The sequence below is a fragment of the Brassica oleracea genome, chromosome C5 (genome assembly GCF_000695525.1).
Source record: "Brassica oleracea var. oleracea cultivar TO1000 chromosome C5, BOL, whole genome shotgun sequence".
Lineage (NCBI taxonomy): Eukaryota > Viridiplantae > Streptophyta > Magnoliopsida > Brassicales > Brassicaceae > Brassica > Brassica oleracea.
This window is the reverse complement of record NC_027752.1, coordinates 46,845,683-46,867,403: the sequence shown is the minus strand read 5'-3', so window position 1 is coordinate 46,867,403 and position 21,721 is coordinate 46,845,683. Positions and strand designations below refer to the sequence as shown.

The 21,721-nt window shown below is 37.2% G+C and overlaps 6 protein-coding genes across 13 annotated transcripts in view; 1 reads left to right on the top strand and 5 right to left on the bottom strand.

Moving 5' to 3' along the window:
- Positions 1-45: 45 nt before the first annotated feature.
- On the bottom strand, positions 46-7,676 carry LOC106294862 (SNF1-related protein kinase catalytic subunit alpha KIN10-like). Of its 6 annotated transcripts, none has more exons than XM_013730547.1 (13): positions 7,657-7,676; positions 3,030-3,183; positions 2,909-2,960; positions 2,500-2,694; positions 2,247-2,452; positions 1,984-2,166; positions 1,776-1,907; positions 1,493-1,678; positions 1,302-1,394; positions 1,120-1,203; positions 903-1,040; positions 582-803; positions 105-482 (listed from the first exon to the last, which is right to left on the bottom strand). In XM_013730547.1, exons 4-13 carry the CDS (start codon positions 2,681-2,683, stop codon positions 369-371), a joined length of 1,542 nt encoding a protein of 513 aa, XP_013586001.1. In that variant the 5' UTR covers positions 2,684-2,694; positions 2,909-2,960; positions 3,030-3,183; positions 7,657-7,676; the 3' UTR covers positions 105-368. The 6 variants fall into 6 exon arrangements, with proteins under 6 accessions (XP_013586004.1, XP_013586001.1, XP_013586006.1 ...); XM_013730552.1 differs by having other exon boundaries at positions 2,247-2,431; XM_013730550.1 differs by lacking the exon at positions 2,909-2,960 and having other exon boundaries at positions 46-482.
- On the bottom strand, positions 3,587-7,673 carry LOC106294861 (CSC1-like protein HYP1). 2 transcript variants are annotated; one of them, XM_013730545.1, is made up of 11 exons: positions 7,516-7,673; positions 6,809-7,173; positions 6,586-6,735; positions 6,455-6,518; positions 6,158-6,367; positions 5,884-6,072; positions 5,510-5,808; positions 5,149-5,425; positions 4,795-5,070; positions 4,164-4,397; positions 3,587-3,924 (listed from the first exon to the last, which is right to left on the bottom strand). In XM_013730545.1, the coding sequence occupies exons 2-11, from the start codon at positions 7,087-7,089 to the stop codon at positions 3,763-3,765; spliced, it is 2,142 nt and encodes a 713-aa protein (XP_013585999.1). In that variant the 5' UTR covers positions 7,090-7,173; positions 7,516-7,673; the 3' UTR covers positions 3,587-3,762. The 2 variants fall into 2 exon arrangements, with proteins under 2 accessions (XP_013585999.1, XP_013586000.1); XM_013730546.1 differs by having other exon boundaries at positions 6,809-7,117; positions 7,516-7,647.
- Positions 7,677-8,122: 446 nt separating the features above from the next.
- On the bottom strand, positions 8,123-10,945 carry LOC106295730 (cystathionine gamma-synthase 1, chloroplastic-like). The gene is made up of 11 exons (XM_013731701.1): positions 10,419-10,945; positions 10,206-10,309; positions 10,005-10,078; positions 9,754-9,922; positions 9,581-9,640; positions 9,288-9,491; positions 9,121-9,207; positions 8,931-9,038; positions 8,743-8,838; positions 8,533-8,651; positions 8,123-8,445 (listed from the first exon to the last, which is right to left on the bottom strand). Exons 1-11 carry the CDS (start codon positions 10,867-10,869, stop codon positions 8,322-8,324), a joined length of 1,596 nt encoding a protein of 531 aa, XP_013587155.1. The 5' UTR covers positions 10,870-10,945; the 3' UTR covers positions 8,123-8,321.
- Positions 10,946-13,550: 2,605 nt separating this feature from the next.
- On the bottom strand, positions 13,551-14,684 carry LOC106293071. Its single transcript, XM_013728746.1, has 3 exons — positions 14,509-14,684; positions 14,333-14,398; positions 13,551-13,867 (listed from the first exon to the last, which is right to left on the bottom strand). The coding sequence occupies exons 1-3, from the start codon at positions 14,554-14,556 to the stop codon at positions 13,808-13,810; spliced, it is 174 nt and encodes a 57-aa protein (XP_013584200.1). The 5' UTR covers positions 14,557-14,684; the 3' UTR covers positions 13,551-13,807.
- A 1,270-nt stretch (positions 14,685-15,954) lies between these two features.
- On the bottom strand, positions 15,955-17,541 carry LOC106293095 (myb-related protein Hv1). Its single transcript, XM_013728763.1, has 4 exons — positions 17,247-17,541; positions 17,027-17,156; positions 16,604-16,944; positions 15,955-16,535 (listed from the first exon to the last, which is right to left on the bottom strand). The coding sequence occupies exons 1-4, from the start codon at positions 17,377-17,379 to the stop codon at positions 16,132-16,134; spliced, it is 1,008 nt and encodes a 335-aa protein (XP_013584217.1). The 5' UTR covers positions 17,380-17,541; the 3' UTR covers positions 15,955-16,131.
- A 3,177-nt stretch (positions 17,542-20,718) lies between these two features.
- The window catches only part of LOC106292562 (polypyrimidine tract-binding protein homolog 1), a 2,981-nt gene continuing 1,978 nt past the window's right edge, over positions 20,719-21,721 (top strand). The window contains exons 1-2 of one of the 2 annotated variants that reach the window (XM_013728173.1): positions 20,719-20,968; positions 21,059-21,268. In XM_013728173.1, the coding sequence (XP_013583627.1) occupies positions 20,795-20,968; positions 21,059-21,268 (384 nt within the window). In that variant the 5' untranslated portion in view covers positions 20,719-20,794. The remainder of the gene's footprint in view (positions 20,969-21,058; positions 21,269-21,721) is intronic. The other variant, XM_013728172.1, reaches the window with a different exon arrangement.

Sequence of the window (21,721 nt, the reverse complement as noted above, 5' to 3'; positions counted from 1 at the left end):
TAAGCAAAACTAAATGTAACTCCAGTCCCCCAAAAACCTAAGGACTGATCTTAATAAATTTCATCTTTTTTCCCTACAATATATGGAGTTGCAAAAGAAACAAAAACACAATCTAGGTGGCACAATGCACTACAAATTATGTACAAAGTTGCACCATCTTTTTGTTTTGTTTACTAGAGTTCATCGGTCTTACATTTTAAGTTTTAAGAAGTGTTTTAGACTTAGAGTAGAGCACCAAAATAGAATACTAAAGAGAGAAATAGTAGAAGAAGTTCGCTTTTCATTTCTTTCTGAATATTTCTTAAACCAACGAAAAAAGGAAGAAGACGTGGGGATTATTCTTGAAGAGGTCTGATGGATAGAATTATTCAGAGGACTCGGAGCTGAGCAAGGAAGGCAGCACAGAGATCCAAGAACAAGAACTGAGGACCTAGCACCCTCTGCAGATCCAGCAGATACTTGTCGTCCCGTGTTTTATACAACTGTTTCAAACCAACAATAGCAACAGACATCAGTAACAAACAAAAAAAAAAAAAACCCAGTTTCAGTTATATAATGAAGTGAAGAAGAAGAGAATTAACCTGAAGTTCAAACTTGACAACATTAGGCGACTTCACAGCTGCGTCGTTCTCTATTATGCTGGAATCATCTCCAAAGTAGTTGTTGTCCTGCATCGAGTTATCTGCGTTGTTAAGAACCCATCTGCACTTCATGTTGTACGGCCCTATCTTCTTCCAGCACACATTCAGATCTTGCAGGGCTTTCAGGACTTCTGTCATTATCTCGCGTGGATGAGCACGGGACTGTTGCAATCCAGATATGGTTGTATTATCAATATAGATAGCAAAAGCTTGATATCATTATAAAGTATAAATTAAGAGAGAACAAAAGGGGATCAAGACCTGAAGTCCAAGAGCCCATTTTCTCTCAACAGGGTATTGAGATCTTAAGCCAACTCCTTGGAACTCCATCAGTCCTGGAAGCCGATTGCTAACTGGTGAAGCTACGCTTTCTGCTGGATGCATACGCGGAGTACCTTCCTGATTAAATCAAAATATTCAATGTATTATTACTTCAAAGAACTTTTGCTACAGTCAAAAGAGGACAATGAAGACCAACCATCGTCTCTTGAAACTCGGCCCCGAGATAACCAGCAGAGACACGGAACCGGTTGTCCAGTATCAGATAGTATGTCACAGTTCCCTGGAAGATTGCAGTCGACAACAATTCATTATTTTTTTACTTTTGAATTTTTTTTTAAAAAAGAAGCAAGTGGACAAGAGGCTGAGAGAAACACATACATCATTCTGGGTCCGGTTGCGGAGAGATTCAATGAGGAGGTTTCTGTCAAATCCCATCATATTGATAACTTCTTGGAGAATTTCCTCATCAATCTACCAAAACAAAAAAAAGAGAAAAGAAATGAAGCCAAGCGTTCTTGAAAAAAGAAGGATAGAGACAATCTCCAATGAAAATACACGTTAGGTTTTACCTTTTTAGCTTGCTGGGCCGTATCTGGAGGAGGGACAGCCAAATACCTTGGAAGATGAGCTTGGAACCAATTGTGTTGCCGGATCTCAGGTATGGTTACTCTTTTCATGGGGTCCACCACGAGCATCCTGGGGATCAAATCTCTAGCACCAGCAGATAAATGGCTAGGCAGAGTATATATCCCTCCCTGAAGAAAGAAAAGCATTACACTCGCGTAGATTAGGCAAAAAAAAAAATGGAAAGGGAACAAATAGACTAAGAAACAAAACGCCTATTGACAGTACCTTAATCTTCTTAAAAAGGTTGGGAATGTTCTCATCATCGAACGGAAGAGTCCCACAAAGAAGAGCATAGAGTATCACTCCACAGCTCCAGACGTCTACTTCAGGGCCAGCATATAGCTTGCCCGAAATTACCTGAAACATTTTACAAGTGATATTTACCAACAATCCCTACATATATATTACACATGAAGGTTGAAGAGCTTTTTACCTCTGGAGCAGCGTAATTTGGACTACCACAGCTAGTCTTCAAAAAGTGACCATCTCGCATAATGTTGCTCAGGCCAAAATCAGCAATCTTAACGTTGCTTTTGGAGTCCAGAAGCAAGTTCTCAGGCTTAAGGTCTCTGTGAACTACCATATTCCGATGGCAATACTCCACTCCAGATATTATCTACATCAAAAGTAAAGTCATGGCTAAATTTTGAACTCTCCGATATAATGATAAATGAATGACTGCTTGGATAACAATACCTGCTGAAAAAAGTTCCTGGCCTCGTCCTCCTGCAACCGACCCTTCTCCACAATATAGTCAAACAGCTCACCAGAGTTGACATACTCCATGACGAGATAGATATCTGTGGGAGTCTCAATGACCTCGTAGAGACGGATGATGTGAGGATGCATAAAGAGTCTCAAGATTTTGATCTCTCTCCTCACTGCACCAACACAAACAAACACTAAACTAAAAGAGGATGAAAATCAAAATAGAGAACAAAGTGAGTACCTTTCTCCTCCATCTCCATGTTCTTGATTTTGCGACGATTGAGGATCTTGATAGCAACTTTGTGTCCGGTCAAAGAGTGCTCAGCAATCTTAACCCTACCAAAGGAACCGATACCAAGAGTCCTCCCGAGCTTGTAGTTTGGTAGAATCGATTCAACACCACCTCTACCTCCTGATCCATCCATTTTTCAATCTCCTACACAAGACACTTCATCAGATTACTCAATAAACCGGTTTTTTTTATCTATTCAATCAAAAATTCAACCGATTCTTGCTATTAACGAACAAGTGAGAGCGAAAAGCATGAAGATTTCGAAACACTAACGGAGCTTAAATTAGCAATTTTTTCAACTATCCCCCAATTCGGAATAAGAACCCTAAACAATCCAATCGACGGATCTCTCTCGTACCCGTTACAGAAATGAAGAAACCGAGAGCGATCAAACACGCCCGATTTGCAAACTAACATATAAAAAAAAAAAAGAGACAATTAGTTTCCGAAAATAGAAGCTTTGGAGAGATCGAACTTACCCAAAAAAAAGAGAGAAGCCCAAAATGCAGCAAGGAAACAAAAAGCCCCAAATTTCTGAGCTCAAAAGAGGAGAAATTGAGATTCGAAACTGAATGAAGATCAAACAGATGAGCTTAAACCCAGAATTTGAGAGATTCCCTCTCTCTCTCTCTTCTCGTTGCTTGTGTAGCCTATAGACACAATATATTTAATTTTATTTTTTCGGTTTCCATAAACGGATTAATCTTTATCTAATTTACCCTCAAGGTTAGGTTTAATTACAATGAATACCCCTATGCGGACGTGGCAAGAAGTCATCAGCTTTCATCTTGTTTTTTGCAATTATTCTCGGTTTAACATACACCAGGTGTTTTGTCCCTAAAAAAAAAGTTTATCTGACACTTGTAGTGATGATTAATCGTTAGTTACTAAATTAATTATCCAACAATTTACTTTATTTTTAAGAAAGTATTGAGATGTTTACGTGTTTAGCAATTTCCAAAAGTTATCGTACCGTCTAACATGTTAGTAGTGACTAGTGATTCTTTCTTTCTTTCTTTCTTTCTTTAATTACAACTGTAAACAAAATAAACTGGTTTGTTATCGGTTAAGAGCCAAACCACAAGCGACCCGTTTCATCGGTTAAAGAGCTCAAACCGAGCATGTAGTAACCAACACTGTTTCAACATCATAAGCAAACTTCCAAAAGCTCAAGCAAAAGACTTGGTCTAAGAATGTTTTTTGTTTTCCTTCTCAGGATTGATATGAACGAAGAAGCGGAGGATCCTCAGGTGACATGTCCCGTGAGTACTGCGATGCCGATAGCGCAGGATCACGGTATGCAACCACGAGTTCAGAAAAGAATTCAGACATGTTCTCTTCTCTCTCGTCTGCTTTGTCTTTGTTTACTAGACACTGCAACACAGGTAAGACATGTATAAAGGATATGAGAAGCAGCTGTAGTAGCAACAGAACTTTATGCTAAGATTTATATATGGGGCTGCAAAAGGTTCTTGCTCAAGGCTAAATCCTAAGGACTACGCACTATTGTTCTGTTTGTATATCCTTTGAGATCATGAATTTGATTCAAAGTAGTCAGCATTATGTTCCCAAAAAGTTATGTAAAAAGAGGCAATGATCTACAAAGCATTTACCTCCGTAGGATAAGATTTGAAATTGGGCAAGAATCGTCTCTGGCAGTAGATGCTGAAAAGGAGGGTGAGAACCGGGAGGGGAATCGTTAAAGAAGATGCTAATGGAAGCTTTTTAAGGCCGAATAATCCAATTGCAATAATGTGCATTAGCACCAAAGAGAAGATAGTGGAGCTGTGTACTATTGGCCAAAACTTCCCACCAGTTTCATACTTGGCCTCATATACGTTTAGGAGCTGCAACACACACACAAAGAAAAAAGGTGAAGTTCATTCTACTACCACCAAGTTGCAATGAAACAAACGAATCAAGGACAACAAAATGTATTCTTGATGTAACGTTAGTGTCATAGCTCGAAACATTACTTTCGGTTTTAATAAGATGCTATTCGAGAATTTAGAAAAGGGTTTTACACATAAAGTGAGAGATTCCATTCCATAACAGAAAAAGATGTGTAGACGATTCATTGGTTGTAGGGTAGATTCCTATATGTGCTTAAAAAGAAAGTTTTGAGGAGCATTAAAGGAGAATATACTCAAGCATTGTCCAAGAGAATGCAAATGGAATCATTTTAGATTTTAAATTATTGGATACTCAATCCACATAAAGAAACTGAAGATTGATCCGGTTTACCTGGTTGCGGTAGATGACATATCCAAGACAAAAGTAGACCAACAAGAAAGGCAGTATCAACGGCGAGAGGAAGAAGTAAGTTGTACCAAGAAGTCCAAAAAAGAGAATCCTTGGGATTTCTTGGCACAAGGGAGTGGGAGGGACCTCAAACTCTTTTTCATCTTCCTTACAGAAGAGTTTCGTCATAAAACTATAGAGAAGAGGAACCAAACGGAAGATCTCTGATGATAAACCAGTCCACCCAGTGGTCACAACATAAGATATAAAGAACGATGCCTGCACCAATGAGATTAAACATGTTTAAGAAAAGAGATTGTGGAAACCGTTAAACTTGATGTTGTGTGTGTTTATTACCTGTGCTGGAACAGCTGCAGCAAGCACACGGGGAATGTTCTTAGGTTCAAGGAACACATTAACACGATAAAGAGCAGATCCGGAGAGTACATTTGCAAAGAAACTGTTCCACACAGTGAAGACTAGAAGCTTGATACACGCAGATTTCTCAATCTGGCTATGAGAAATGAATCCTTGCATTGAGGAAAGTAGAAGCATAACGGGTGGTACTATCATAAGGAAAAGCTGGAAAATTAGACTCGGAAGGTATCCTGTAATCACTTGACTCACAATTTTCCTGCAAACAAAGAAAGAAGAAGAAAGATTAAGAGATTTTTGTAGCTGGTTCAATTGAGACAAAGAACAGGGTGTTGTTACTTACATATTTAGTATGCTTTTAAGAAAAGGGAACCATGTTTCTAACTGGTGAAGATTAGCAAGACCTTGAACCAATACAACAGGGATAACGTATAGGATTATCAGAGCTACGAAAGCCACGAATACCACCACGTTGGAGATCCATCTCCTCACGAACGATGCGGTGAAAAATGGCCAGTGAACATCTTGAGGCTCCGGGGCTGTCTCAGTTAGCCATTGTGTTGGATCCATTCCTTGCTGAATGTTTGATGCTATTGCAGCACCATGTCTTGTCCTAAAGGAAACGAAAGCCGCTGGAATTTCCTAAAAAGGGTTTGCCAAAAAAGGAATGAATATGTTGAAGAATGCAATTAATCACACACAAAGACAAACTCTCACCTCTCCGGCTAGTAAAGACTGTTTCAACCTCATGTCGTCTTCTAACTTCTCGAGCTTCTTTTCGTAATGATCAACCACATCAACTCTCTTCCCAAACATCCCTAAGAACCCATCCCTCTTAGACTTCTGACGAGATATGCTTCCTGATTTCACTCGAGTAAGTTTCTTGTATAGCTTCTCAGCATCATTCTACAAAGTGTTAAAACGAATATATGAAATCAAGAACTATCAAAATTCAAGGAAATATAGAACCCTTGGTTGACAGAAGCTTTACCATGAGAACCTTTAACTTGTCAGTCCGATGAACAACAACGTGAGAAAGATAAGTGGAAGAATGATACTCCCTGAAAAAGCTTTCCACAGTTTCACTGATACTGTTTCCAGACACAAGAGGGACGCCACTGACCAGAACCGTGAACTCTTGCGGCTGAGGCTTGGATGAATAAAAATGAGCAATCCGCTTTGATGAAATATATTTGTGCTCCTGTAAAGTTAGTCCAAACATTGTTTTATGTTCACATTTAAGCGCAAAGGAGTATAGAATGAATGGAGAAAACAAGAGACTTCTTACACAGTAGAGCAGATAGCAAACAACCGCGGAGAAGATGTAAATTGCGCAAAAGTGAATCCACAACCTGAAGCAAAACGCATACAAGCATAAGCCAGGGAAAATAAAAGTTTAGCTTTTGATCTCTTTCTTACTTGTTTGATCCATCGTTAACATTAGAGATGCTGAAGGAATCAAGAGACTTGTTTGGAAGGTCGAAAAACTCTTCAAACTCAGTACCCATATAGTTCACTGGAAGAAGGATGAAGATCCCAACCACAGAAGCAAAGCTAAACACTCGTATACTGCCACCAAAAAAAAGCTTTGAAAGTCTCAAATCATTCATCCAAAAGAAAACTTTTAAAAACAAATTCTCACCTGAAGACAAAGACACGAGTGAGGACCAAAGCATCTAAGCCAAGATTGGAGAGGATCTCTTCGTTGGTAGGCTCCAAAGCTCTTTTGACCCAACCAGCAGTAGGCAAAAGCCTCTCGAGGTTGAAGGCATTTGTCTGCTGAGATTTGCCAGCTTGAATAAGCCGTGGACCGTAGACGGTGACATTACCAGGCTGCTTTCTCAATATGGAATACAAAGTGAAGAAGAGGAAACAGAGGCCAAGGTTGATTCCCACTGAAGTTAAAAGTGCTGACAGAATCATAGCTCCGACGTTGTGCCTCCTTCCTGAACTAAAGACAACAAGGATTGTTCGGTTTCAACAAAGGAGGAGACCAAGAGAACAAGCCTGGCAATATATGCAAAACTGATTGTCAGGAGTTAATTAAAGTTACACTAGACCCAGCATTTTTTTTTTTTTTTTAAATGAAATCATCAGAACCCCAAAACCGATAATGATGTTGCAGCATTCAGCTAAATGAAGAATATATGTGAAAATTGACAAAAAAAAAAAAAAGATTATAATTGTGAAGAAGAGCATGGAGAGTAGTAATAAGCTAGAACTGGGTTTAGGAACCCAATCATAGACCCAGAAGCAATCTATGAAATCTACAAGCTAACACAATTATAAACGTTATCGAATATGGATCAGATACAAAGCAAGAGACGATTCTTCCAGAAAAGATGGAACCTTTGGTATGAGATTAGTGAAGGCGATACGTATACAAATGCTGGAGTTCTCCATTGTTGCGTCGGGATTCAAAAAGGAATCGGATAATTATTATTGATAAAATGTTACTTGCTGGGTCAGAAACTCTTTTGCTTTGATTACTCTCTCTCTCTCTCGCTGGACACACCACATGAGCTAACGTCACTTTAGGAGGTATCTTTACTAATGGGCCTATAAAATGGCCCATTATTTATCCTATTAATGTTCGCATTAACACTCCAGTTAAAACATTTTCTTTTGGATGTTTCAGCTTCTCAAGAAGCATTTGCATGTTTGTTGTCTTCTAGATCTGAAACTTAATCGAGTTTTCTCATCATCTCTGTGGCCGTAATTTCCCTAAACTCTTTTTTTTTTTCTTTGTAAGTCACCGTCTTCTAGTCCTAGCCTAGTTAACTTCACTCGACTTATTTAAAGCGTGATGGCGCATCCTCTTTGCCTTCTCCCCAACTCTTGATTTGTTACCGTACGGAGATGATATGCCGCTGCCAAGATTCTTGAAATTTGTAGAAAGAGTCTTGTATGTCTCAAGAGCTAGGTGCAGGTCATAAATGAAATTCACTAGCCCAACAAACATAAATAGACCCCTTTTATTACGAAACGGTAAATGTCGCCGAACAATAGTTCAAAGACAACATTATTACAGTAACCAAACCGTTCAAATAGAGAGCGATAAGAAGCAAGAGAGTGACAAGGAAACAGACAATAATTCAAAAGATCACAGAAACGACATTGTGTTTTTGGAGGGGTTGAAATAGTTGGAGTTTCTTTCAGATGGCCTCGAGAGCTTGAAGAACGTCAGCTTTGACATCTTCAAAGTCTTCAACTCCGAAGCTGAAACGAACCAAATTGTCTTTGATTCCATACTTTAGCCTCTCCTCCTGCGTCAGATCCCTATCATCATAAAATCAACCAACCACACGATGAATTAGTAAAACCACAAGATTGATATATCAAAAGACGTGAAAAGCATATACATACCAGTAAGACATGATGGCCGGTTGGTCCACGATGCTTTCGCAGCCACCAAAAGATGGTGCGATGTAAGGAATCTTGAGAGAGTCCACAAACTTTATCGTTCTTTCTATGTCTCCATCAATCTACCACACACAAAGATATGAGGATCATCGCACTCTTCAGTTAGAAAAGCTAAATATTGTGTAGATAGAGAGAGTGATTGATCAATGTTACCTCGAAACTGACTACACCTCCAAAACCAGTCATTTGTCGCTTGGCAATGTGATGCTCGGGATGACTTGCAAGGCCTGGATAGTACACATGACTCACCTGCAATAATCAAAAAAAAGCTTTGATTAAGGAGGTGTCTCAGGATATTTACTCAAAAACGGTAAGCACACAGAAAGAGTTATTGCATATACCTTAGGATGTGCCTCTAAAATTTCGGCCATCCTTGAGGCAGTTGAATTCTGTTGCTGTACACGAAGATGCATTGTCTTCATGCCTCGGATCATTAGGTACGCTGCGTTCTGTTTAACAAACATCTTATGAGATTCATGAAATAAAGAGCATAAATAAGAGAAATTCATGAGAGAGGGTGAGGTGTTTCACCGGATTAAGTGTGCCTCCCAACACATGATGCAGATTGCGAATTTCTGAAACTATCTTCAGTGGGCCACAGATGCATCCACCAAGAACCTACGTCAAGGGAAGAACCAGTCTTTGGTAACAAAGTAAACAGCCAACAAGAGCTTTTAATTATCTATGTTTGTACTCACATCGTTGTGTCCTCCGATGTACTTTGTAAGAGAGTGCACGACAAGATCAGCACCAAAAGCAAGGGCTTTCTGATTCAGAGGTGTTGCAAAGGTGCCATCGATGCAAACAAGAGTTCCCCTCTTGTGGCATATTTCTGAAACTAGCTCAATGTCGACGCATCTAAGGAATGGGTTTGTCGGTGACTCAGTGAAGAACAGAGAGACCTGTAAGACCAGTTGAATTAAAGCTGTCAGGCATACACTACTCTTTTGTTTTCAACTCCAAGAGAAATAATATGACTGCACAAACTGACTTGGTACTTATTCACAGCAGCTTCAAGCCCGGCGATATCAGCAGGATCAATCACAGTGACCTAGACATAAACATGATGGTTCATCATTCAAGTTGAAAATTCTCTTTCTTTCAGGAATCAGAGAAACTAGAATTGACACTACTGTAATAAAAAAAAAAAAATGGGTTTCTTACAGTGATGCCCATCTTGGGAAGAAAATTCTCCATGAAGATTCTAGTCTTCCGGTAACAATCGGTAGTAGTCACAATGTGTCCACCAGCAGGAACCAAAGCCAAAAGCATAACAGTGCTTGCACACATTCCAGAAGCCATAACCAAGGTTGATTCAGCACCTTCAAGTGCACTGCACAATACATATATATTAATCAAAAACATAAAGAACATAAAAGGCAAGTGTAGATTTCTAAAGAGACATATAATAACACCTTATCTTCTCCTCAAGAACGATAGTGGTCGGGTTGCCATAACGACCATACTCGAAACTGACACTCCGTTTCTCCTACAATAATTATTGAAGGAGAAATAAAGTCAATGATCTCGTCAAGAAAGATTCTTTCCAATATTAACTTATTGTATTCACCAAAATCAAGACAATAGATTAATTAAAGCAACAGAGTTGATCACACCTTGAAGTCAAGAAGGTCAGCAGTTTTGTTGAAGAAGTAGGCAGATGTGTTGACTACAGGAGTGGTGATTGCATCCGTGACTATACCACGACCTAATCTTTCACCTGTATCATCATCATAAACCCCAACAAAACTCAAATTATCTCCAATGAAATGATTCTTAGACATGAAATGACTTCAGAATGAAACGGATCTACAGCTACGACGTCGTACCGGCATGAACAGTGAGGCTCCCATCGGAGCTCAAAAATGAGGGTTTCGAATCCTTCTTCAACCCTATCTCCCTGGCTCCCTCGGCCGCCACAACCTCCTCGTCCACGCCATTCAGCGCGACTACGGGAGGAGTAACGGCGGCCGCAGGGGCCGAGGCGGCGGCGGAAACAGACGATGCTGCCGCCGCCGCCGACTGTAAACCGGAGGAGGGGTTGTTGGACCACTTGGCGGCGACGATCTGCGCGACGCCGATGTTGCTGCAGTTTCTGCGGGCTTTGATGCTGAGCTGGCGGACGAAATTGGGAGGGAACCTCAGGATCATTGAGGATATAGGGCCGTCTCCCGTGAATGACGACGGTGAGCCGGCGGTGGAGTCGAAACGGCGTCGAGACGAGCCGGGGATGGAGGATGCGGAGAAGTTTGTAGGGCTCTGGAACGACAAGACGGCCATTTCTCTTCCTCTCTTCTTCTCTCTCTCTCTCTGGGGTTTGGTTTGTGGTTAGGTGCGTGAGGGGTTGCTGAATGGGCGGGTTTTTAAGAAGCCAAACTGCTTGTCGTTTTGCGTTTCCGTGACTCCTTCCTTGAGTTTAGATCTAACTTAACCATCTTTCAAACTAACCCACGGTTTTAGTTTTTCTTTTTAATACGTATATTCTTACCATTTTTCTAATTTTCAACGTTACAAAAATAGAACTCTTTTTTTTTTTTTTTTAGTTACAACAATTGCAAGTATCGGCATATTTTTTTTTACAGAGGGTAGTTGCTTTGAAAATATATTTATTTGAAATTGTGATAAGTTGTTAATTATTAAATGGGTTATAAGAGCATCTCCAATGTAAAACACCATTTTTACCTCTAAAATGGAGTAAAAGTGAAAATGGAGTAAAATTGCTCCAATCCTACTCCATTTCCCACTCTATAATGGAGTGTTGAACAAAAAAAAAATAGATTACTCCATTTATGGAGTAAACTTCATTATGGAGTGAGATATGGGATTGGGTTGGAGCATTCTTTACTCCATAATCACCTTTACTCCATTTTAGAGAAAAAAATGGAATAGGGATGGAGATGCCCTAATGCATGTAGAAAATTTGTTCAACAGACGGAATCTTTAGGGTATTTAAAAATGCTAATGAATAATGATGTGAATATTTTGAACATCCCGCTCTTTTTGAAAATTGTAGCATCTTTAAATTGATTCGTATAGTATATATAGTATCCATACCGATACATGATTTTATATAAAAAAATTAACTCATTTTAATGTTTGTTTAGTTTTTTTCCCCCAAAATTTAGCACACAAATGTCTGTTTAGATTATTTCCAGTTGATAAGTACAAGAATGGCCAACGTAAAATTCTATTTTCTTTTCTAAAATGGAGTAAAGAAAAATAGAATAAAATTGTTACAATCCAACTATATATTCCACTCTATAATGAAGTAATGAACAAACAAAATATAGATTATTTCATTTATGTAGTAAACTCTAATATAAAATAAACTTCATTATAGAATGAGATATGAAGTTGAATTGTAATATTTTTTATTTCGTATTCTATTTTACTCCATTTTAAAATAAAAAATTAAGCAGGGTTGGAAATGTCTTTATGAATTCTTTTTAAAGCGTGTAATCTTCAATTTGACAATGTTATATGCTTCTATTTTGCTAAGGATTTGTCAAAAATGCACTAATCCCAGTATAAACATTATACTTGCATTATTTAGAAGTCAAACATTGCGGTAACACACAGGAATATGACTTGAAACCAAAGTTCAAAGATATTTCTATAATAGAATCATTGTTTTTAATTGTATCTTGTTTAGCAACTGCACCAACAATATAAAGTATAAGTCCATTAGAATGTGTGGAATGAATAATGGTCTGTCCAAAGTTTTACTAGAATACCATCACACTACAATGTTTGCATATTTTGAATAGCAGAAGAAAAAGATTAGTAGACATCAATCACTCTCGTAGCCCTGATCCTGAGCCTCATAATGACCATTAACAAAGATATTATTACTGATCTTATTACAAAATAATTTAGAGAAGCTTTTCTTAAGCTAATTTACGGAAATGCCACTTCAAATTTGTGAACGTGCGTTTTGAGACATCAGGGTAGGTTGCGCTGCTTTTCTTTTTTTCTTTCAACGAAACGATTATATTAATCTAACGTTCAAAAAGGTTTAAAGAGTACAAATGGAGATAAATTCAACGACAACCTGAATTACGAAAACTACAATAACAAAAAAAGAGATGACCAAAAAAAAAAACAATAACAAAAAAAGAGATATATGTGTTTAATGAGTGAAATGCCCCGAAGAAACGCTTCACTTGAGACTTATAAACTATTGTTCGATTATAGATTTGGATATGACAATAAAAAATTCTTTCTAAAAGAAAAAAAGAAATACAAACTAAAACCTAAATATGTTCATGTAGACAATAGCTATTTATAATGCTAAAAATGAGACAAGACGATAGCTCTTTGTCTAATCACTTTCTTCTTTTCTATTTACATTGTTCTTCAAATGCTATATAACTAGATTAAGTGTATGTTTAATGACATGTAGCACTAGAATGTTTGTGTAATTCATATGATAAACTTTGCTAAGAGTATTAGATTCAGATTTAAGATCTTCAACTTCCTCCGTATAAAGGTTGGATCATCAGTCAAATAATAGATGTTTTGATTTGTGTCTACTCTAATAATTTCCAATCCATCCAGAACTCTATCCTACCCCAGCACTTACACCTCTAGTTGATGATAGCCAATGGACCACAATAAAAGTTGTCTTCGAAATTATATAGTATACTTTATTAGGAAAAGCATACAAAATTATTCTGCAAGGTATCATCCATCCAATGAAGAAAGCAACAACACTAATTAACCGAAAACGACGTGGCCCACTAAAGTCTATAGTGCTTAATGTTGATGAATATGATACTAGTATGTGTACTATATGGTATCTGAGTCACATTTCGTATAAGCCACACTTATGCTAAAGTTATGTATTAAGTGGGATAAGAAATCAAATAACAATTCCGACTGCCAATTGGTAAATCCTAGCTAGGTAAGCACCTGAATGCATTTATGAATGCCTTGGTTTTTGAGTGGCAACACACAACAGATCATATAACCAATCTTGTTATGAGTAGAAACATATGGGTGTTCATAGCATCAGGTTTAATCAAAATGGTATTATGATTGCTTTTGCAGACAAAAGTAGTTGCTCTTCTTCGTCAACGATAGCCAAAATGAACATAGAAAAAACCAAAAAAATGTCACCAAGGGAGATATAGCTCAAGAAGAAGAAACAGCTACATTTGTGGAACGTTCACTGGGATTCTTCATAATCTTATTTTGAAGGTAGAGAAAGATGTTCGGTTTAGTGATGAGCCTTGGCTTCCGCCTTGGCTTCAGCCTTAATCTGTGAGTTCTTCTTTATCTACATATGGTAAAAGTATTTGTTAATAAATCACTCAGTAGGCAAATCACATTATAGAAAGATAAACGAGTTGTTCAAAAAAAAAGAAAGAAAGATAAACGCATTTGTCAATACAGCTATGAACAAATAGTTGCATTGCAAGATAAAACAAAGTTTAATCAATATGAAAATCCGAGTGTTTATAGAGTAGAATATGATCATTCAATGGAATAGGAGATGCAGCTTAAACATTGGACTTAGATACTTGTAAAATAGACTATCTAATTAGATAAAGCATAATAGAGTCAAGCTACAATATATCTATATCATATATGATTCGATCATGTTCCCATCAATTAAAAAGACACAATCTTCCAATGGACTATGATCGAAACCACCTTTAGACATCAACAACAACAGATCATGTGTCCCAGATTCTCTCATTTCACGGAAAATGATTCGAGGGAGAGAGAGAGAGAGAAGTACCTTCAAAGCCTTGAGCTTGACGTTGCCGTAGATGAGACCCAGCCCGAAAGCCGAAGCACGAGCCACCTGATCAATTCAGAAAGACGATGACAGACTCAAAAACACCAAACTCTACAAGTCGAAGACGAGTCAAGGATACAGATCGAGAAATCGGAGAGTGAGAGAGAGATTGTTACCAGGGCAAGAGTGCTGCGACCGGAGTAAAGTCCTGGAGGCGGCGTCATTGATCAGATTATTAAGCAGTTCGTCGGCAGAGAAAAACCCTGACCCCGAATTCGATCGTATCTTCCGACAATCTCAGATTCGCGAGGAGTGGTATTGAGACAGAACAGTGTTTCCCTTTGTCTTTGTCTCTGTCTTCTCACAAAGGTCACACTGGGCCTTTCTATGGGCCTTAATTAATGGAAACTTGATCCGCGCGCACCCGCGCCGATATTCCTTTTTGGCCAAAAAAATATTTATCTTATATAAATGGTAATATACATTTTTAAAATTTATATATATTAAATAATTATTTAATATATTTCTAAACACAATTATTTTATAATTTATAATGAATAATTTTTTTTTTTTGATCCGTCAACTGTTACAACCATATTTTTAAAATATAACCCGTGTGTTTGTGTAAATGTATTTTTTACGGATCAAAAGTTTAATGTAAAATAAAATAGTTATCTATTTTTGTATTTGATTTATACGATTAAATAATTCAATATATTATTTACAATTTTGTGGTTTATATTATGTATTTTTATAACACTTGTATGTTTTTTAGACATAGTTAATATACCAAAATAAAAAATAACCACCCCGTAATATTAAAATCTTGTTACATTTTTGACATTGATTAAGTATAATTTATTGTTTAGTTAGATTATAGGAAATATCTTTTAAATAAGTAAACATAATTTGTTATACTTTATTTTAAGAAAATGCATTAATTAAAGTATTAAACTATAAAAGACAAGAATATTAGAAGGTACATAAATTTATTACTACAGTGGCATATGAAATTAAAAAATTTAAGAGCTAATTTATATTTGTACTTCTATTTTAATAATATAGATACCTTAAGGCTATGCTTAGAGCCTTATTAGCCTATTTTCATTTTTATTCCAAAAAAAAAAACTTAACTTAATAAAACAAATCTACAAATTAAGTTCGGAAACCAATGCTTGTGTATTCCATAAGTGATGAATGTAACCATTTTCATATTTACTATGTAATTTATATTTTAATTCAATCTAGTCATAAGTGATGAGTGTAACCATTTTCATATTACTGTGTTATTTATATTTCTATTTATTACAAAGAAAGTGACATGAAACTACCATACGTTTAATTGTGTTTCTTTTACTCGACATGTCAACGTGTTGTTTTTATTACACCCCTTTCATTCACATCTCTTTGCATAAAAATAAAATAACTAAAATGAAGAGTGCTTATGAGCATAATAGTTGTAGCCCTTTAAGAATAAAGTAATTTATTTTATGTCAAAATATCAAAATGTATTAAAATATCAATTTTTCTTCTAAATTGTTTGCATATATTGTTGTTCAAAAAGAAAGAAAGCATTTTGCATATATATTGTAAATGGATTTACTATCATTCAATTATGCAAAAACCAAAGGAATATTATATATATTGCCAAATGGTCATTTTCATGAAGTTCTCCATCACAATACCATGATATATTTATATAAATAAAGTAAAGAAAATTAAAAAAAAAAAAGTATTGGAAGCTATCGACATAACAATCTGAGAATTTTTTTAAATATTTGGCGGAATCACTGTGGACATCAGAACATCGTCGGAGAGTCGGACGGTGATGAATCAACCAAGCTGAGAATGCTATTCCAGTAGTTCTTGTTATCCTCATAGTAGCTATACTCACTCTCGTTTACCTCGACCGCGCCGGCGACGGATTCTGCGATCGCCTCGTCGTTTTTACCGGTGGAGAGACTCCGGTCAACTGAATCACGGAGCAGGAGGCTCGTGAATCCTTCTTCGATTCCTTCTTTTGGACAGTTGATTTGCTTGATCCAGTCGTGGTCGGAATCTTTGATGGAGGAGGTGGAAGAAGAGACGGCGACTCTGCTGTTTCTGTTTTCCATGGGGATTCCTAAATGCATGATCATCAGAGGGAGATTCTCGGAGAATGTCACCGTCGACGTCGGAGACTCAAGCTGTTGATCTCCGTTTCCTGTCAATAATTATACGTTATGAATGAAGTATTTTAGTTTTCAAGATCACAACAATATCTCTTCTTACCTTGGTTTGGTTTTGTCCAATTTGTTGATGATGACTTGTGAGCCAAGCAATAATCAGGAGCTGCTGGTTTGTTGTTTCGGTGATGCTGTACATGGAGAAGCTTTGATTCTCTAGCTATCCTTGCTTCAGCTTCGAGCCGAGCACTCTCCCACTGAGCCATGTGGCTAAGCGTGGCTAAGTTCTTGGATTGACCTGTGGAAGACAAGAGCGTCTCGTTTTTGTGCTTGTGTGTCACTGGATCTATCCCCATTTTGACCAGACGTTTCTTCAAGTGTGTGTTCCAGTAGTTCTTTATCTCGTTGTCTGTCCTTTTCGGTAAATGAGTTGCAATCGCTGACCATCTATGAGAAAATCAAGATGATCATATCAGAGATCAAGAAATGACAATAAAAAAATCAACTCTTTGGTGATTGAGTCTGTCACCTGTTTCCGAGGAGAGCGTGGAGTTGAATGATGGTTTGTTCTTCTTGTACAGTGAATTTGCCTCTCTTGATGTCAGGTCTTAGGTAATTAGTCCATCTCAGTCTGCAACTCTTTCCACATCTTTGGAGACCTATATGGAATCAAAAGAAGGTTTGAATAGAGAAAGATGATGATTAAGAAGAAGAAATAAATGTGTGGCTTGTGGAAGAGGAAAGAATACCGGCTTTCTCAGGCAAAGAGCGCCAGCTTCCATGGCCATGTTCTTCAATGTAAGCCAAGAGTTTCTGATCCTCTTCTGGTGTCCATGGCCCTTTCTTTAAACCATCCTTATCACAGCACGGCGATCTTCCCATTATTTGCCACAAACTAGGCTGCTAAGCTACTGAATTAAAAATATCTTCAAAATGATCCACTCTGTGTAATGTTATGTATGTAGATAGTACTAGTCATTACATGAACATGATGATCCACAAAATCTGCTCTCTTGGCTTGGCTCTGATTTATAAGAGGGAGAGACACAACAGAAGATGTCTTTGTTTAGGTTCTGTAAGCTCCCCCTTTCTTGGTCTTTGACATGGATTGGCATTTAATTAGATGGGGCCTAGTTAAATTATTACCTTTGTGGTTCAAACACCTTGATTTCCTTTTAAAGACTCAATAGAGTACTCAAATGATTCTTACACCAAGGTAAAACCAGGGCCGGCCCTGGGCCAAGCCCAATGAAACATTCGCCTTGGGCCCCCAAAAATTTTGAATTTTTTTATATGTAAATAGGCCCCCAATTTGTAAAAAAAAAATTTTTAGGCCCCCAAATTTTTGAAACCTTTACTAAATGGTCTTGGGCCTCCAAACTCTCAGGGCCGGCCCTGGGTAAAACTGTTAATTTCAGAACCAGGAGTAAGTTTTCAGGTCAACATCTATCCATCCATTGCCCTCACTTTGATGACCCTCTAGCTTTTAGATAATGTAATAGATAAAGAGTGTAAAACATACACTTGTATGCTCTAGGTTTCTTATTACAGGTATCCTAAAATGAGCTATGGTTTCTTGAAAGCTACAAAGATACTATAGTGCTCTCTCTCTTAGCTAGCCTATAACTGGTTACCGTAATAAGTTCCACTTCTTTATCAAAAACGTGTTTATTGATTTTTTTGTTGCTTTCACATTTTAGTTAGCTTTTAGCCTTTTACTAGAAACTGCACAGTAGTAAATGCTGTTAAATGGCGGTGAAGAAAGAGGAAGCTGGCACTATAATTGGAAAAGCAAATCAGGCAGAAAGGATTGATGATGGTAGTAAATAGATTTGAAACTTTTACAGTGTCTTAGGTATACAGGCACTTTAACTATTCAAGTGATTGCTAAACTTATATATGAACAGAGGAAGCACTTTAGTGGAGGGGAGCAAGAAGAAAGGAGATGAAAAACCTTTCCTTATGTGATTCCTTCACCATTTCATGAAAGTTCTACTAGCTGATACACTGTTCTTGTTGTCAAGTCATCATAAGATCTTTTCTTTTCACAAAGATAAACAAAAATAGACAGTGAATGATCAAAAGCACCCAGAAACTTAACCACAAAATAGCTATTGGTGATGTAAAAACCAGTATTTAGTATGCAGTTTACCATTCAAAAGCTACAAATTGATCATACATGATTTCTGAAACTACATTTTCTAGCTGGAAACTGATTAACTTATCTCACAATCTAGTTTTTTTTTTTTTTTTTTATTGAACACCATCTCACAATCTAGCTAGAACCGATTAACTTAGATTGAACTAAAAACCGTATGTCTCAACGGGTCCTCATGCAATTTTTTTTATACTAAAAAGTTTGTTTATCATACATGGTTTAGATAGTTTATAGGTGATCAAACGTTGTTGACAGAGGTAACTTTTTTGCTGCCAAGAAAGGTAGACGATTAATGGCAGTGACGGTGACATTAAAGAGATTTTACTAGACCGAACAAAGAAAGAGTGTATCATAGTGTGCTCCATGGCATCAAAGAAAGGATTTATTGAGGTGGGCTCCAAGCTTGTAGGGAGAGAAGAAAGTATCTTCATCGACTTTAAAGATATAACTCATAGGCCCAAGAATTCTACCAATAAAAACAAAAAGAAAAGCAACCGTATTTTTTCTTAGAAAAATTCACATTGGATGGAAAAGATGCAAAGGACAATGGGGACAACTCTTTTAAATGTCTTGCTGATTCATATTGACAGCTTCTACTCATTGTGGTCAGTGCCGTGCGAAAGTCTACATGGACTCGAGGCAAATATAAAAAATGGAGCCCTTTACAATTTGTTTTTTTTGATAAAAATGTAATATATATATTTATAATAAAAACTAAAACGATAATCTGGAAAATAAAACATAATCTTTCTTCTCTCTTTTTCTATAAACTGTTTCACCAAATTTTCATAATTTAGACTCTTAATTAGTTCTTTTAATATAAATATGATTGCTAAACATTCAATTATTTTGTGACATAATTAATCGTTCATTAACTTTAATTTAGCAGGGGTTATTGAATATAACTTACAGTAAAAGCATCGAAAAGCAACTTGGGAAAGTTGAACTTTGGATGATGGTAATAGTTAGCTAGTAATAGTGTTAACTAAAACCACTATGCTACACAAGACTTTTGGGAATCGGGGGCCCTAAAATTTCTATATATTTTGGAGGCCTAAGGCAAAAGCCTTTTTAATTACACATGAAGCACGCCTTTGATTATGGTCCAAACAGTTCAAACTAAGCTCCATAGATGATGATAATGATATGCCACTTGCCAAAATCACATCTATCCACGTAGCTCAACCTCCCATGCAAAAATTGAGAGAGGTAAGAACCACCAATGAGCCAAGAAGAGGGGCCAGACTTAATACAGTGTTAAAAGACTAGTTATTAATGCAAATTAAACCAGAGTATTAATGGATGTGTACGTACCTTCACAACCCGTAGAGACTATTGAGACCCTCTCGACCAAGGCTAATGATATGAGATCTAACTGATAGTTCGTTCATGTAGGGCCAAGAAACAGCTCAAAGCTGTGAGCTTTGATGTCCCTATATTGTCTGTGACCATGCACATTAATTAATTGTGTTTTGCTTTTCCAGGTTTAATTTAGAATTTATCTAAAGGGGCAACAACAGAATGAATTGATCACAATCTCTCACTTAGCCACACTGAGAAGAAGGTAACGATTAATGAACAACTCGATCGACGTACTCCTGCATCAGGGGCATTACGTTCTAGTACAAAGGTAGAAAGAACATAGAAAAACAAGATCGTGAGGCTGTGATCACAAGTCACACACATAAAACCGCATCAACTTCAAAACTTTCAGTGGAATAAAATAACGATTATGTAAAAGTAAAGCTCTTAATCCCATTGACGAAGAATTTTGTCAAGGGTAATTAAGCAGACTCAAAAATAAAAGTAAGTCATATTTTGGTATGTTTTAGGAGTTTAATTGAAGTAACTGTAACGCATCATTGTCTAACCCAAACCTTTGATCACTCTATTATTCAGCTAAAAGCCAACAAAAGAAGATTATTGGGCCCTTAACAGGCTTATAAACAGAGTAGACAAAGCTATAAGCTACACGGGCTTAATAACCTATTTGTGTAGAAGAAAGTTGTAGCATGATTCGTAAATTACTGAAGTTTTGGGGGACCAACTTGAAAAATAGCCTGAGATTTGAGGTTCCGTATAGATTCCGATCACAACTAAAAGCTCAGAGAAGAGGGAATCGTTTTAACCGAAGAAGAGATGTCGAGCTCACAGTTTCGGTATACGCAGACGCCGTCGAAGGTGGTGCACCTGCGGAATCTGCCGTGGGAATGCGTGGAAGAGGAGCTCATCGAACTATGCAAACGATTCGGCAAGATCGTCAATACCAAGACCAATGTCGGCGCCAATCGCAACCAAGCCTTCGTCGAATTTGTAAACATCTTCTTCTCCTTCTTCAATCAGATTGTTTAGGTTTTTTGAATTTGTGAAATCGGATGGTTGAGCTGAGCTGTTCCTTTACAGGCTGAGTTGAATCAGGCTATATCGATGGTTTCGTATTATGCTTCATCTTCGGAGCCTGCGCAGATTCGCGGGAAAACTGTTTATATACAGTACTCTAATCGCCATGAGATTGTGAACAATCAGAGTCCTGGAGATGTCCCTGGGAATGTACTCTTGGTTACCTTTGAAGGAGTTGAATCTCACCATGTCAGCATCGATGTTATCCATCTGGTAACTGCTCTTACCTTCATTCTTGCTTGCCCTTCACTGATTTTTGTTTTGTTAGTGGCTACTTTTCTCAGTAGGAATTGGTTTATTTTTGATACCAACTTTAGATTGATGCTTATAAGAGGCCTTGTGTTGTGCTTCCAGCAAATGAAAATATAATTAAAGGATTTCAACTTTTTGTATTAAGCAAATTTCTTTTAGTAATTTTTTCCACTTGAGACATTCTATTCCAGTTACGGAATATCAACATTAATGAAAAATTGCTCCAATCACAGATGTTCATGCCTCTTTATTAAAATCTTTCTGGAGAGACTTTGGAAATTAGTATCGTGTTCGTCATTCTCATGGACAGGTGTCACTCTGTACTTACCTGGCCTTCCTCTTCTTTTTTTTTTTTTTTTTTTTTTTTTTCTCCCAGCCCGGGAACATTTGGGTTTTTTTTTTTGTTTCTCTCTT